Here is a 13,382-nt window from a genome sequence, read left to right as displayed (position 1 = left end):
AACAGAGGCAGAATTATCTTGGGTCAGTGGATATGCTGAGGCATCTGTGCTTCAGCTGGGAAGAGGTGGACAGGGAGGGGGGGAAACATACCTGGGGTCAGTTCTCTGAGCCACCGAGAGCTGATGGGGTTTGATCCTCGCTCTCACCCCCCACACCAGCCTGCCCTCCCCAGACACCCCAGTCCTCCTCCAGTCCTTCTGGGCAGGCTGCGGGGTGCCCCTGGGGCCCCATGCCGGCCAGGCCCTGCTCCCTGCCTCTCCCAGAGGTCCCTCTCTGCCTGCCCGCCCAAGCCCAACCCTCCAGGCGGAGGGACCAGCCGGTCCCACGCTTACCTTCTTTCCCAGACACCTCGGGAGGAAGGAGAGCCCAGAAGAGCTGGAGCCAGAGGGAGAGCTCGATCCCGCTGCCCCAAGTCCTCAGCTCCATGCAGGCTTTGGGGGGGGGGGGGCTGGCTCCCAGCCCCTGCCTGCTCCCCGGGCTCAGGCCTCCCAGCCTTGGCTCCTGCTGGCAGTGCATGAACCTCTCCTGCAGCTTCCTGGCTGGAGCGCGCACATTGCACAACCTCCCCGCCTGGCCCACAGTTATGATGAAAGATCAAGGCGAGTGGGTGGAGAAGCCTTACTGCCTTTACCTGTTTTAAAGGGGCTGGTCACAGACTTCCCATCTGGCAGGCAAATAAACCCACCTTAAAGGCAGCCACCTTTTTTCCTGGGAGCCTCCCTCCACCTTTGCTCCACTCCACTCCCGTAAGCGGCTCCCTATTGCCACCTCCAGACGAGAACAGCCCAGACGCTGCGTTCGAGTCCACTACGGTTGGACTTGATGATCTTAAAGGTCTTTTCCAACCTAAACGATTCTGTGATTCTAGAGACTGCTTGCTCCACTTCTCCACAAAGTGGCTTAAAACCACCGAGCCATCCTTGCAGTCGATATTTAGGATATATCCAGTGGCAGTGGCCCATTTTGCTCCCCAAGCTGTGACAGCACGTCACAGAGTGATAGCCATGCCACTTTATCTGGCAAATTACTGTCTTCTCTTAATAAAATTGCTATTTTCTTTTAATAAGCTCCTCAGCATCAATGGACGGTGCCTGCTTTTCAATAAAATAATCGCGGGAGAGGAACTGAGCCAGAATGATTCTCTCTCTATCCAGGAAGACCTCATGGGACTTTTAGTTTCCTTCCTGAGGGACGTAACTATGAAAGAATTCACTTTTTTGGTATCTCTTCTGCCATTCATCAAGGATATTACTCCCATCCATACACAGCTATTATACCCCTCCCCGTAAAATGGCATTATTCCTCCATTTGCCATAAGGCTACATACCTCCTGCGCTCTTCCTCCTTCTCCCCAAGAAAAGCTAAAGAAAGGACCTTGTCAGGTTGCCTAGAGAAGCTGGGGGATCTACACCCTTAGAGATGTTCCAGACTTGCCAGGACACAGCCATGAGCGACTTACCTACCTCTGGGGTCAGCCTTGCTGTGGGCAGGGGTTGGGACTACAGACCTCCTGAGGCCCCTTGCATCTAAATCTTTCAATGAGGTCTGTGATTCCTTAACCACACATCTTGGAAAACCAAAATCTATCCCAAGAAGTTTGAACACAGGCAAGAGAAATTTGAGAACAAATGGTTGAAATACTAAGCTTTAAATTTTACATAGCACATGAAGTAAAATATCATCATTCAGAGTAGTTATATCTTAAATTTATTCCAGTTTAATCCCGTTCAAAGTGCTCTTTCCCAGTCTACAGTGCTAAGTCCTAAATTTTTATGCCCACCTTTCCCCCACATTTGAATGACCCCCATTGCAGCACCAGTTTCTTTTTCTACATGCCATAGCTTGAGTTTGCACTAGTGGAATGCATCCATTTCAGTCTTCATTTGTACAGTACTGTGCCTTCTTCAGTCTATGATGTTGCAGTGGGGAAGACAGACCCACGGCTAACTTCTCCTTTGTGACGGGACAAGATAGGCGAGGCCTATATAGGCATGAAATGGGAAAAAAACATTTGCAATTGGGTAAGGTTCTAGGGCAGCTCAGGAGCTCATATCCTTCCTAAGGCAAACAAAATCAGTCTTGCAGCCTTACATTCAGTTCCTCAGGGCTACCCAAGTTTGCATCTGTAGAATCTCAGCAGTGCCAAAGCTCTGGGGTGAAAAACCTGGGGATGCTCTGTCTCTGTTTCATTAGTGGGCAGATACCCAGGACATTGGATCTAAGCTATTTGGAATAGACAAGAACAGATTTACTAGAGCTTATTGGAGAAGGTGACCTAAAAAAGATTTATTTTCTTTTTCTTCCCCTCATTAGTGTTGGCTGATGGGGTCAGAAATTGGGGGATTCCAGATGACAGTGGTCAGAAATCGTATTTAAGGCTTTGTTATTTTGTAGATTGGAGTTCACCTACTATAGCTCCTAGCCAGAATGTGTACAATGGTAGTCAAACAAAATGCAATCTAATGTTACAGCAAGACCAAGTGCTGCAGCAAATCTGTAAACAAGTGGAAGCATAAAAAAGTAGAAACCCCAAATGACAGGAACTTTACTGGTATTTCTAAAAGCTCTGCTGCATTGCTTTGCCAGGTATCCTCTGCACTGAAATGCAGATGCAAAGGGAAAAAGAAGAAATCTACACAGAGGCTGTACCCAGTGAGTGCCCTGAGTGTCTAGTGAAAAAAAATAAATCTGAAATAACAATTTAAAAAAACTTGTATCTTTACAATCATATTCTATGACTCTGTGATTCTATGATTTACACTTCCACAACCTTTTCAGTGTTATGGCTTCCCAGTGACCTTCCCATCGTGGGCATGCTTTTTGATAGTAAGAAGGTAACTGTATCTTTTAAACTCACTCTCAGCGTGTCTTTGGGTTGAATCTCATCCTGTGTTTCTAGTCCCTCTGAGTATTTCTGAATCACAAAGCATATTTTTTCCTTCCATTTCCCAGTATCCTATTTTGTGTATTGCTGAGATTAGGTATCTAGCTGGAAAATATCACTACACAACACACCTGGGCTTTCCTCCTACAGACATGTGGGCTTGTGGTGGGGGAAGTGAGGAGGAATGGTATGCACCAGGTCTTGCCTTGATGTGCTGTTGGGACAGTCAAAGGGCACTCCCAAGACTGGGTTGGGACGTGCTTCTTTTGAACTGCAGTTCAGACAGAACCCTTTCATATGTTTCTTATAAATTGTTTACTGTGCTTGCTGCTCCTCACATTTCAGAAGGAGCTATGAGTTTCAGCATTGTGCTGTTAAATGTCCTAGATAATGAATGAAACTGAGCCTAGAAACAACCTCTGGAGTTCCTCGCTTGATATTACTTCCCAAACTATTAAAGCATCCCTTTGGTATTGATAACTTGAATCTGTGCATCTTGAACCGGCTTTCAGTAAGATGCTATAGTAACATAGATCTATAGGGCTCCCGGGGGCCCCAATTGCATCCTGCAACAAGCCCCACTTCAGTCTAAAGGAGGAACTCGCCCTTGTTCTATGGCCTCTGATTCACTCCTTTATCCACTAGCTCTACAGCGCTAAGAAAAATCTATGACAGCTCTGTAGAGCACAGGGGACGCTTTTTTTTGATGTTGCATTCCCTGTAGAGAATTCATGCTCTCTCTTATTCTCACTTCCATGACCACCGTTTCATATTCTAGTGTTTTCTTTTGTATCTTGGAGAGTTTTTTGTCTCTTCTCCACAAGCAATTATCTTAAAATATTTCAAACAACTAGCTTCAGACAGTCTTTCTGCAGCAAATAGACTCCTACCATTTAGTGGTTTAAGCTGTTAAATTAGTTTTGTACATCGACTTTTTTTTCATTTGGAAACTCAGACTTCAGCTATTTTAAACTCCTACAAAGGAGAACAAGTGGGTCATCTTGATCACAAAATGATCACCCCTAGCTTAGGGACTTGGGGGTTTAACTGCACAAGTAGTCAAGCTGGTTATCTTCCTCCGCTGAGAAGAATAACAAGGGCAAGGGAACGAATGAAGCTGATAGAGACAGGGTGTAGGTGTAGGGTTTCATTTTAATTGCTCATCCCAGTAGAAGCAGGGGACATTCCCCCACTCTTTCTCACATATCCAGAGAGGAACAGCCCTGGAGATGTACAGGATTTGCCTGAACGAGGACCAGAGCAACCTGACACAGCTTTAGTGTTAGCCCTGCTGTGAGTAGGTATTTGGGCTAAAGACCTCCAGTAGTCCCATCCCATCTTAATCTTTTTCTGCTTCTGTTCTTCACTAGTAGATGAATGATCATGTCTTCTTGCCACCAGGAACGTAGACAGCTCCTTACTTGGGCTCCAGTCAGATCGGGAGGGCACCTTCCCATGTGTATTCTTCACCTAACGGAGACAACATACCAGTGGGAAGGACTAAACATGGACTAGAAGTCCACTATCCCTGCATAAAACTCCACTTGCTTGTTCATCAGCAATGTACTCATAGGTGTTTCTCTACCTACTGATGCCCTGGCTGGACACCTAATCAGGCACAGAAGCATATTTCCACTCTTGGCTGAACTGCAGGCTTTCTGGCTTTTGTCTCCTGATAAGCTATCCTGCACATGGTCTGCCATGCTCTTATTGGGGTGGCAAAACAGGAATATTTTAAATCATTGTACGATCCTGAAAACGAGGTGGAGGACCTTTCTTTTCCCCAGAAATTACCTGAGAAAATTCACTTGCCTTCATAGACCCGTTCTGCTCCCCCTGGTGGTCCAAGGGATGGGGAGCCTGAGAGGTCCCGGCTGCCCGGAGGTGCCGTGGCAGGAGCAGGGAGCAGCCCACCCCCACCCATCAAGCCCACGCGTAGTTTAAGGGTGATGCAATCAGTTTTGTCTGGTGATGGCTGGGATTTTGTTTCTTTCCAAGTTAACACTTTCGGTCAACAGTGAAGCCGTGTGAGACTGAGGGACCTACTGCAAAAAGAAAAAAAAACCCTAAGCAAACCAGGGCTTCACTTCTGTTGAAGATGCGACATTTTGAATAGGTGAGTGGAAAGCAATACAAACCTAGCCATAATATAGTCTGATTCATATTCCCATGCATAAAACTGCCTTAAGTGGTACAGGTGTGGGCCACAAGGGTTAGTTACTTTTTAATAGATATTATAGCACATTATATACTTAACAATCCAAAAAGTGCAGTTCTACATTTGCCACTCCTCTTTGAGAGCACATGCTTCCTGGGCTCATTTGAAGATATTTATTTATCTTGGTGGCATTAAGTTTTCACTTTTTTATTACTCCTATTACTGACCTCAAGGGAAAAAAAAAGAAGGAAAAAAAAGAGCAGAATTCAATTTCTCCTTGACCATTACCAACACAACAGCATATGTACAATAAACATAAAATCTGACCCAGAGAAATTTCATTTCTAGTAGAAATGCTCATGACTTCTTCAACTAAGTTGTAGAAAAATAAGATTATAATATTTTTAGCAATTGAACTATAGCTCAAAATATAGCAATAGTAGCATGACAAGTACATACCTCTGTAATTTGTTCATATTTTTTAGCTGTTCTTTCGCACTCTTGTATTAATTATGTTTAAATGTGAAAATACCTCACCAACATTGAAAAAAATCATTAACATGCAGTAATGAGCCATATCACTAGTCACTTTGATAGTGTGATTTTTAATTTCTTTTTTCTACACTGACAGCTGAATGTGTGAGTTAATCAATCTTCTAATTTCTGGGGTTTTAATTAGAAATTTTAAAGCTTTAATGTCTGTTTCAAATCTGCAGTTATTTTTATGGTCCTCTTCTTGACAAATTAGAGTTGCCTCCACAATCTCAACACAGAAAGCTTGCCCTTATCTCTTGCTGTCATACCATAATCTTGGTGTTGTAGTGTTGCCTTCCTGTGCAGAAATAAAATAGTTGCCACCAGTCACTGCATTAACAACCTATGTTCACCTTGAGTGGTTTCAGTGTTGACATTGAGAGAAGATATTTGGAACAGACACCTTGCGGTCTTGCAGGTGGGAAGCAGGCATTGATTGTGGTAACATCTTCCCAGCTTACTGTCAGCTCCATTCCCAGTTCCGCTTCCCATTTGATTTTTGAAAAGTGAACTCTTAATTAAATCAAAACATTAAAATGATGAGAGCAACTGTAGACCAAAAACACAATAAAATGCAACACAGATTTTCAGGAGAGCTGATTTTCAGCAGTGACTAGGCTGGAGGCCATATGCTGCTGAGCCATATGGTGCTCCCTCAGCTCTACATATGAATTTATAGAACCAGACAGTCTTATATCTTTACATACCAATTTGTAAAATGAGACTGTCTCATATCTTTGCACTTATGCAGGTGAAACCAAGGGTACACACTGGATGGGTATTGACCTTCCCATTCTCAGTTTTTCCCGGACTTGTCTAGAACATAACTGAGCACGGCAGGATCTTTAGAGCCAAGAGCTTTAGGTTAGGGATACAAAGCTAAAATTATTAGTAGCACCTTCAGTCAGCTTTTTGATGTGGAGATGATTGCAGGCCAAAGTGAAACTGACACCGAAACCAACCAGCTGGCATGGAGCTTCACCTCCTTCCCCAGCTCCGCTTTGGTGTCCTGATTATATCTTGTCCTACATTCCTGGTTGCTTCCTGAGGTAGTCCGTTAAAGGGGACTTAAGGCCTGCACAACAACCCAGTTGGAAAATAAAAAACTTTTAGAGTCTAGATATTTTTTATTCTGGAGAGGAAGGGCAGAATATTTAAGTATATTTGTTCCCCATTAACCTGTTTATAGGGGTGTGGACTTTATTTTTTTATATCATATAGAATCTTATCAGATTTTATATGCTGGATAAGTAATTTCATGTAATGGCACAAAACAATCTCAGGAAGGACTCGTCTCCTTCTGCGTATCTTCTATCTATAAATATCTGCAAGAGAAACTTCTATAGCATTCTAGTTTTTATCATAGTAAAGTCAATATGGCTATTGCCCTTGGCATGCTGAATAATAAGAATATGGAAAAAGGGGTCTTTTATCAATAAAGCAAATCACCATATTTGAGAGCTTTTCACCCTCATGATATTAAAGCCCGCTTTCTAGGTTTGATACGACCCACAGATCCATTTTCAATGGCTACAACTCCATTGTTGTAAATAGCTGTATTAATTTCACCTTTGGCTTCAGATCAAAGGACAAAAGAAGCTATTTGGGTAAATATAGGATTATCTGCAGATTTTCTATGCTTTTAAAGAATTCAAGAGAAGGGAGGCTGGTAGACTCACCTTCCATGTAAGCCAAAACGGATAGGCTGTGATAACTCGCCTTTGTCAAAGGGAGTTGAATACATTGAAACTTCTTCCATGTTCTTAAAATTGGACTTCCATCAGAATTTCAGCTTCCCTAACCCATAACAGAAACACACATCCCCATAGTAAACTTTTTGTATTTAGACTCTCAGAAAAGTAAGGAAATATTTTTAATGCAAGTGCATTTAATTCTTTTAGGTTATTGATTAATAGGAACAATTTTTAGGGAACATCTTACCTGTATTGCCAGAAAAACATGACAAACATGACAGTGTGCAAAAAAAAAAAAAAAAAAAAAAAAAAAAAAAAAAAAAAAAAAAGTGCTTTCACTGGTTTCTCTACACTGAAAAGGAGATTTCACTGGTACCCTACCAGTATCAGTGGTACTGGTAGGTAGCACTCCTTGAAATACCTCCTTGAGTGAAGGTACCACTTTGAATGGTATGTACCATTCAAGGTGCTGGACCTTAAGTACCCTGAATGTTACTTGACATCTCTGCCATCATCTTCCAAACCCTCTTCATTTTTGAGCACATGGGCAGCACTGATGAGATCTTACAGGTCTTACAGGTTGAGCCCTTAGAGGTTGAGCTCTGGTGCTCAGCCACTGATGAGATCTGTGCTCTCATCCCATCTAATGCCTTGCCTTGACAAACTTAATTGCAAGGTTGAATACTCTGTTTCTATGGCTGTGTAAACCATAAATGGAGTCTTAGATATGTCTTACCTGGTTTCATTGGAAAACCTCATGGCACCTGTGTTTGCCAGATCTCAGACCTCTGCAAATTTGGAGATGTAGGCATTATGCTCCAAGGAAGGACAAGACCATTTGTGGATTGCAGATCCACAACCTAACTCATACATTGAGGGGTCTTGAGACCCTACCTAACCCAGAAAGCTATGATGCCCATGGAAAGGTTTTTGCCCTATCTGTCTTTGGTTGGAGGTGGAATATGCAGTTGCCTAACTCTGCACTGCCTGGCTGGATCCTGCTGTTCCCTGTGAAGTTCTGAAAAGGACTTAGAAATTCTCATTATTTTTTCTGAGCTCATGCCCTGCATCAGGGATGTTGCTGTCTTACTTCACTTGGGCATTCTCCAGCTCTCAGCATGTTGACCCAGCATACTGGGTCAACAGGACTGAAACAGGCACTTTGTAAAGGGAGGTCATGGAAAAGGGACTTCAGGCAGCTCCTGGAAATTGAAAGGTAACATTTAAAAAGAAAGTGGTTCTGGCATCTCATATACATTGTTGCTGCTCTTACATCATAAGCTTTCACTTCCCACTCTCATCTCTGAGTCCTCTCTGCAGACCTGTACAGCAAAGCCCTGCACTCAGCACAGCTGGGCATAGGAGAGGGGCCATGGGTGCTGTGAATGAGTGTGGGAATAATGATGGGGATAGGATCGGGGTAATGTCGGGCTCTGGGGTATCTCCTCAATCCATTCATCTGCAAAGACATGGCGTGGAGGCAGTGTCTTTGCAGAAAACCTCCATTGCTGTTGTGCTTCCCACATGTATTTCAGAACTAAAGAGCTGGGAGTTTATCCTGGAAGCTGTTTCAGTCACATCATTCCTCCCAAAGTCATCATCCATACCCTTGCAGTGAGGACAGGTCTGCTGAGGTGCCACCTGTCAGCAGTTCTTCATGAGGAACATCCCTAGTTCAGGACATAGCCCTGCTGTCTCCTCCCAGCTAGCAGCAGATGATAGTTATATCTCTGCTATCCCATGCCTACAGCTACCAGAAACATGTGGGGGCCTCTACCGAGGTTCTGATCAGTATTATATGCCTCAGTGCCTTCCTGTCCCTTAGTTTTATTGCCAGGAATTTGAGCATATCAATACCTCCTAGAAACCTCTGCTGTAGAATCCTACTAATCTCAGAAGGGACCTCTGGAGGTCTCTAGTCCAGCCCACTGCTTGCAGCAGGATTAACTTCAAAGCTTGGTTTGACTTGACAGGACTTGGAATTGATGCTTCAGTTTTGTCCTGTGCTCATTAGTTATTTACTGCCTTTAAATCCTTTAATAGTATTTGATTCAAAGTACTTCTCTAACATACTTCTAAAGTACTTCTCTATTAGTAAGCCATGTGCTTTTATTGAGACCCTCCCCTTCTCATTTTTGGAAGACCTGGCAGGTGATTAAAATGTTCACTACAACTTTTATCATTTTAAATAATGCAGCTAAACCTTTGCTCACAGCAGAAATTAGGTATTCATTGACATGAGAGACAATATTCTGGGTTAATATTTTAGGCTGGCTAGACTGTCAACTTGAAGACAGCTTTTAATGTGAGTTTTAAATTCCACATTTCTCTTTTGTCAGATGGCTCCAGGTTAACTTCCTTAGGTACAGTGACAATTTTTTACATTAGTCAAATCCACTTACCATAATTTTTAATGATTTTAGCCCAGAGAAAGCAAATATCACTCTGCTCTCTCTATCTGCCTAGGGAGAGGGCTGAGGGCAGCTGAGGTGCTGAAATTCCTTTGGATTAGACAGAGAAACAGAAGCAAGCCTTTTAATTTTTTCTCAACAATTTGATGTGTAAAGGTGGGTTCTGAATCAAAGGGTGTGTTTGGGGGTTTAAAGAGGCATGGGGGAGGGAAGTACTAAATAAAATAATGAAGTTGCTCCTTTCCCCCCTGTTCCTGTGACAGATCTTCCCTAATTTGCCTGAATCATCCTGTTCCACCTACATGTAGGAAACACACAAAATAACACTGCTTTGCACCTCCCAGACTCTTATGTCTGCTGCAGTCCAGCGTGTGCTGTAACTCTCACTGGTTTTGCAAAAGAAATCACAACCACCTCAGCAGTGGTATTATTAATCTTACCACGACAGATTTCAACACTCCTCAGGCACCCTTATTTATACGATACAGTTTTTCTTGATAAAAGTCACATGATAAGACCAGTATCTTAGTCTTTATGTTGCCATAGGAACAATCCAAACCTAAAGTATCCCTATAAAAGGAAAGATTGCTTCCTGCAAAACAGGCATGGGAAAGTCACACTCCTGTCAAATCGATGGCACTTTCATTATCTAGAATAATTCAAAGTAAGATGAGTTTACACTATTGATCTTTCCACTTGTGATGGGATTTAGCCTTCTGCTAAATTTTGAGAAAAACCCAGCTTAATTTCCATTTCTTTCTAGGCATGGGCTTTCTTCTTCTAACCTTCTAATAACCCTCTTAAGATTTTTTGTGCTGAAAACCTTCCCACTCTAAAACTTTTTATGGATTTCCCAGTTTCCAGTTTCTACTTTCATCTTGACAGAAAAATAATGAAACCAATACAGCAGCTTTAATTTTGTGTTGGTCTTTTGATTGCGCTGAGGTGACCATGAATTTAAGCGTGAGTATGTATGTGATCACAGAAGCAAGACCACAAAGTGATCAGAGCTCTTCTTTCTCACAAGTCATTAAAGCATATCCCTTTAGGTAAAGTGTTAGGGTTTTTTTTTTTTAGCAGAGACATCATTTTGTCATAAATGTACTGATGCATGTTAAATTCTGCCTGGATATTTGCCGTAGTGAAGTCTATGGAGAATCTGGTCCTAACGTGGTTATGGGGCTGTTTTCCAACAAGCACACATTTGTTCTACTAGAATTTAGCACACACACACATCACATCTCTGAGAGTATCCCCGTTCAGCTGAGCTATATTCTTCCTCCTCAACATTTTCCCAAGGACCCCTCTGATTTCCTTGTTCCTCAGGCTATAAATGAGGGGATACAGTAATGGAGTAATGTTGGTGTAGACCAGAGACACCATCTTGTCTCGAGCTGGTGAATAACTGGACTTAGGACGAATGTACACGAAGGTGGCACATCCATAGTGTAGTAAGGTGATGGCCAAGTGCGAAATGCAGGTGGAAAAGGCCTTGCCCCTTCCCACAGAGGAGGTGACATGTAACAAAGCAGTGGCAATGCAAAGATACGAGGTCAGGATCAGGAGGAAGGGGAGCAGCAGGAGGAGCACACAGGCAGCCAGCAAGGGTAGCTCACGGGCATAACTCTGGGTACAGGCCAGGTGCAGCACAGCAGGGACGTCACAGAAGAAGTGGTTGATACGATGCGACTGGCAGAAAGGTAAGCGGAAAACAGCCACTGTCAACACCAGGGCAACAGCAAAGCCTCCCAGACAGCATGCCACAGCCAGCCTGAGGCAGAGCCCCTCGCTCATCACAGCTACGTAGTGAAGCGGCTGGCAGATGGCAACGTAGCGGTCGTACGACATGGCTACCAGGAGGAAGCATTCAGCCCCACCGAGGGCCACAAAAAGGTGCATCTGCGCAGCACAGCCTATGAAAGAAATGGTGCTGCCATCCGCCACTGCCAGGCTGAGGAGTGCCTTAGGGACAATGACTAAGGTATAGCAGAGCTCAATGACAGAGAGCTGACAGAGGAAGAAAAGCATGGGAGGACGGGAAGGCTCCATAACCACTGCCATGAAGATCATCACATTCCCTGCCAACGTGGCCAAATGGACAATGAGAAAGATAAGGAAGAGGAGGGCCCGCAGACAGAGCAGCTCGGAGAAGCCGAGCAGGAGGAACTCCATGCTTGCATCACTGCTCTTATTGTCCCTCTCCATGCAGCCTTCACATGGCATCTGCAGGGAGAGAAACAGAAGGGAGACAGTTGAATTTGACCTGATGCCTGGCAATCAATTCCATATAGGAAATAATGTTGCAGTACTGTAGAACCAGTGTAGTAAATCTTGTTGTGTGGGGAGGAAGGTAATTTCGTTGTAAACCAAAACTGATTTCACTCAGTCACATCCAACAGACTCTCAGACCCATATTCTCACAACCACCTTTTGGTTCTTGCACCCAAATGATCTGCCTAGGATTCTTTGCCATGACATTGATGACAAGGAATGTGAGCTGTTGGGTCTTCGCTTCTTCTGAGTTGTTCCTGTGTTGGTGACCATGTGCAGGTTTTGAACGTGCATTAGGTACCCTTCAGGAGTTGACACTGTCTCTCCATCCTGTCCTGCTTTTGAGAATCATCATTGAACTCTCCCTCCTGATCTGAGTGTCTTAAGAAGTGGCATACGGATGTGTTGGGATCTTGATGACCATCAACACCTAAGTCTTGCAGACATTCTGCAAGTGCTCCTTTTGGTGCTTCCACTCACAGGCAGACCCATTCATTCTCTATTCACACCAATACTGCAGCCCTCTACATCTGTACCAGAGATGTACAAGGACAACCAGACAGTGAGCAGGAGCTCTACAGTCTGACCCCAATTAATGGGAACTTAAGGTATTCACTGTCTGGCTTCTCCCTTCCCCACAATGGATCTGCCTCAAAGTTCATATGGAAACAGGGTTTCAAATTGGAAGGGGTCAGTGATTAGACATGAGCATTCTAAAATTAGAGCTGACATTTTGGCTGCTTACATCTTTATGCCTGGCTCAGCCCTATGGCATCAGAATTAAAGTAACAAACTCGCAAACTCAAAACCAAATGGCAACGTACTCTGTATAACAATTTTTTAAAGAAAATACAAAGCTAATATCTTAGAGAGAATGAGGTATTCCTTGTCACAGGAAGAATGGAAAATTCCTAGGAATGTGGAGTCATGCAAAGCTCTTTAAGTTGCAAAGATCTAGGAAAGATAAGGAAGTAGAGAGCTATATAATAATAAATTACATATAGTGGTCACAGGTGAACAGTGCTCGTTATTCATGTGTTCATCATGTAATGCAATATTTACTACAAGGAATAATTCCAACCCTTTCTACACTTTACTGTAAACCAGTAATAAAAGTAGAGATACCTTGAAGACTTCTGCTCTTATCAAAAACCCAGCAGTATTTAAATATGAAAGAAGCGCTGGAAAATTAAATGAAATTTCCAATGCCATCAAGAGCAAATAGAAGGAATGGGAAGTTGATGGAAAAAATTATTAGTGGAGACAGAGATCTTCCTGGAAAGAAGACATCTCAAAAAAGCTCCAGAAAGAAATAATCAGTAAAGTTGAGGAGGTGAATCTAATAAGCCTGCATGCCTTTGCCTTTATTTTTGCCACTGCAGTCTCTGGAACTTGCTGCCCCAAGGTTTCCTTGTGATCCAGTACTTCA

At 43.3% G+C, this 13,382-nt stretch overlaps 2 protein-coding genes across 2 annotated transcripts in view; both read right to left on the bottom strand.

The window, feature by feature from the left end:
- EPHA1 (EPH receptor A1) overlaps positions 1–427 on the bottom strand; it is a 35,018-nt gene extending 34,591 nt beyond the window's left edge. The window contains exon 1 of the mRNA XM_009639134.2: positions 334–427. Within this exon, the coding sequence (XP_009637429.1) occupies positions 334–427 (94 nt within the window). The remainder of the gene's footprint in view (positions 1–333) is intronic.
- A 10,467-nt stretch (positions 428–10,894) lies between these two features.
- LOC104126611 (olfactory receptor 10AC1) lies at positions 10,895–11,905 on the bottom strand. The gene has a single exon (XM_009639202.2). The coding sequence runs from the start codon at positions 11,903–11,905 to the stop codon at positions 10,895–10,897; it is 1,011 nt and encodes a 336-aa protein (XP_009637497.2).
- Positions 11,906–13,382: the final 1,477 nt, after the last annotated feature.

This window comes from Egretta garzetta, unplaced genomic scaffold (genome assembly GCF_000687185.1).
Source record: "Egretta garzetta isolate BGI_Z169 unplaced genomic scaffold, ASM68718v1 scaffold85, whole genome shotgun sequence".
NCBI lineage: Eukaryota > Metazoa > Chordata > Aves > Pelecaniformes > Ardeidae > Egretta > Egretta garzetta.
The sequence above is the reverse complement of the archived record's forward strand: the minus strand, read 5'-3'. Positions and strand labels throughout refer to the sequence as shown.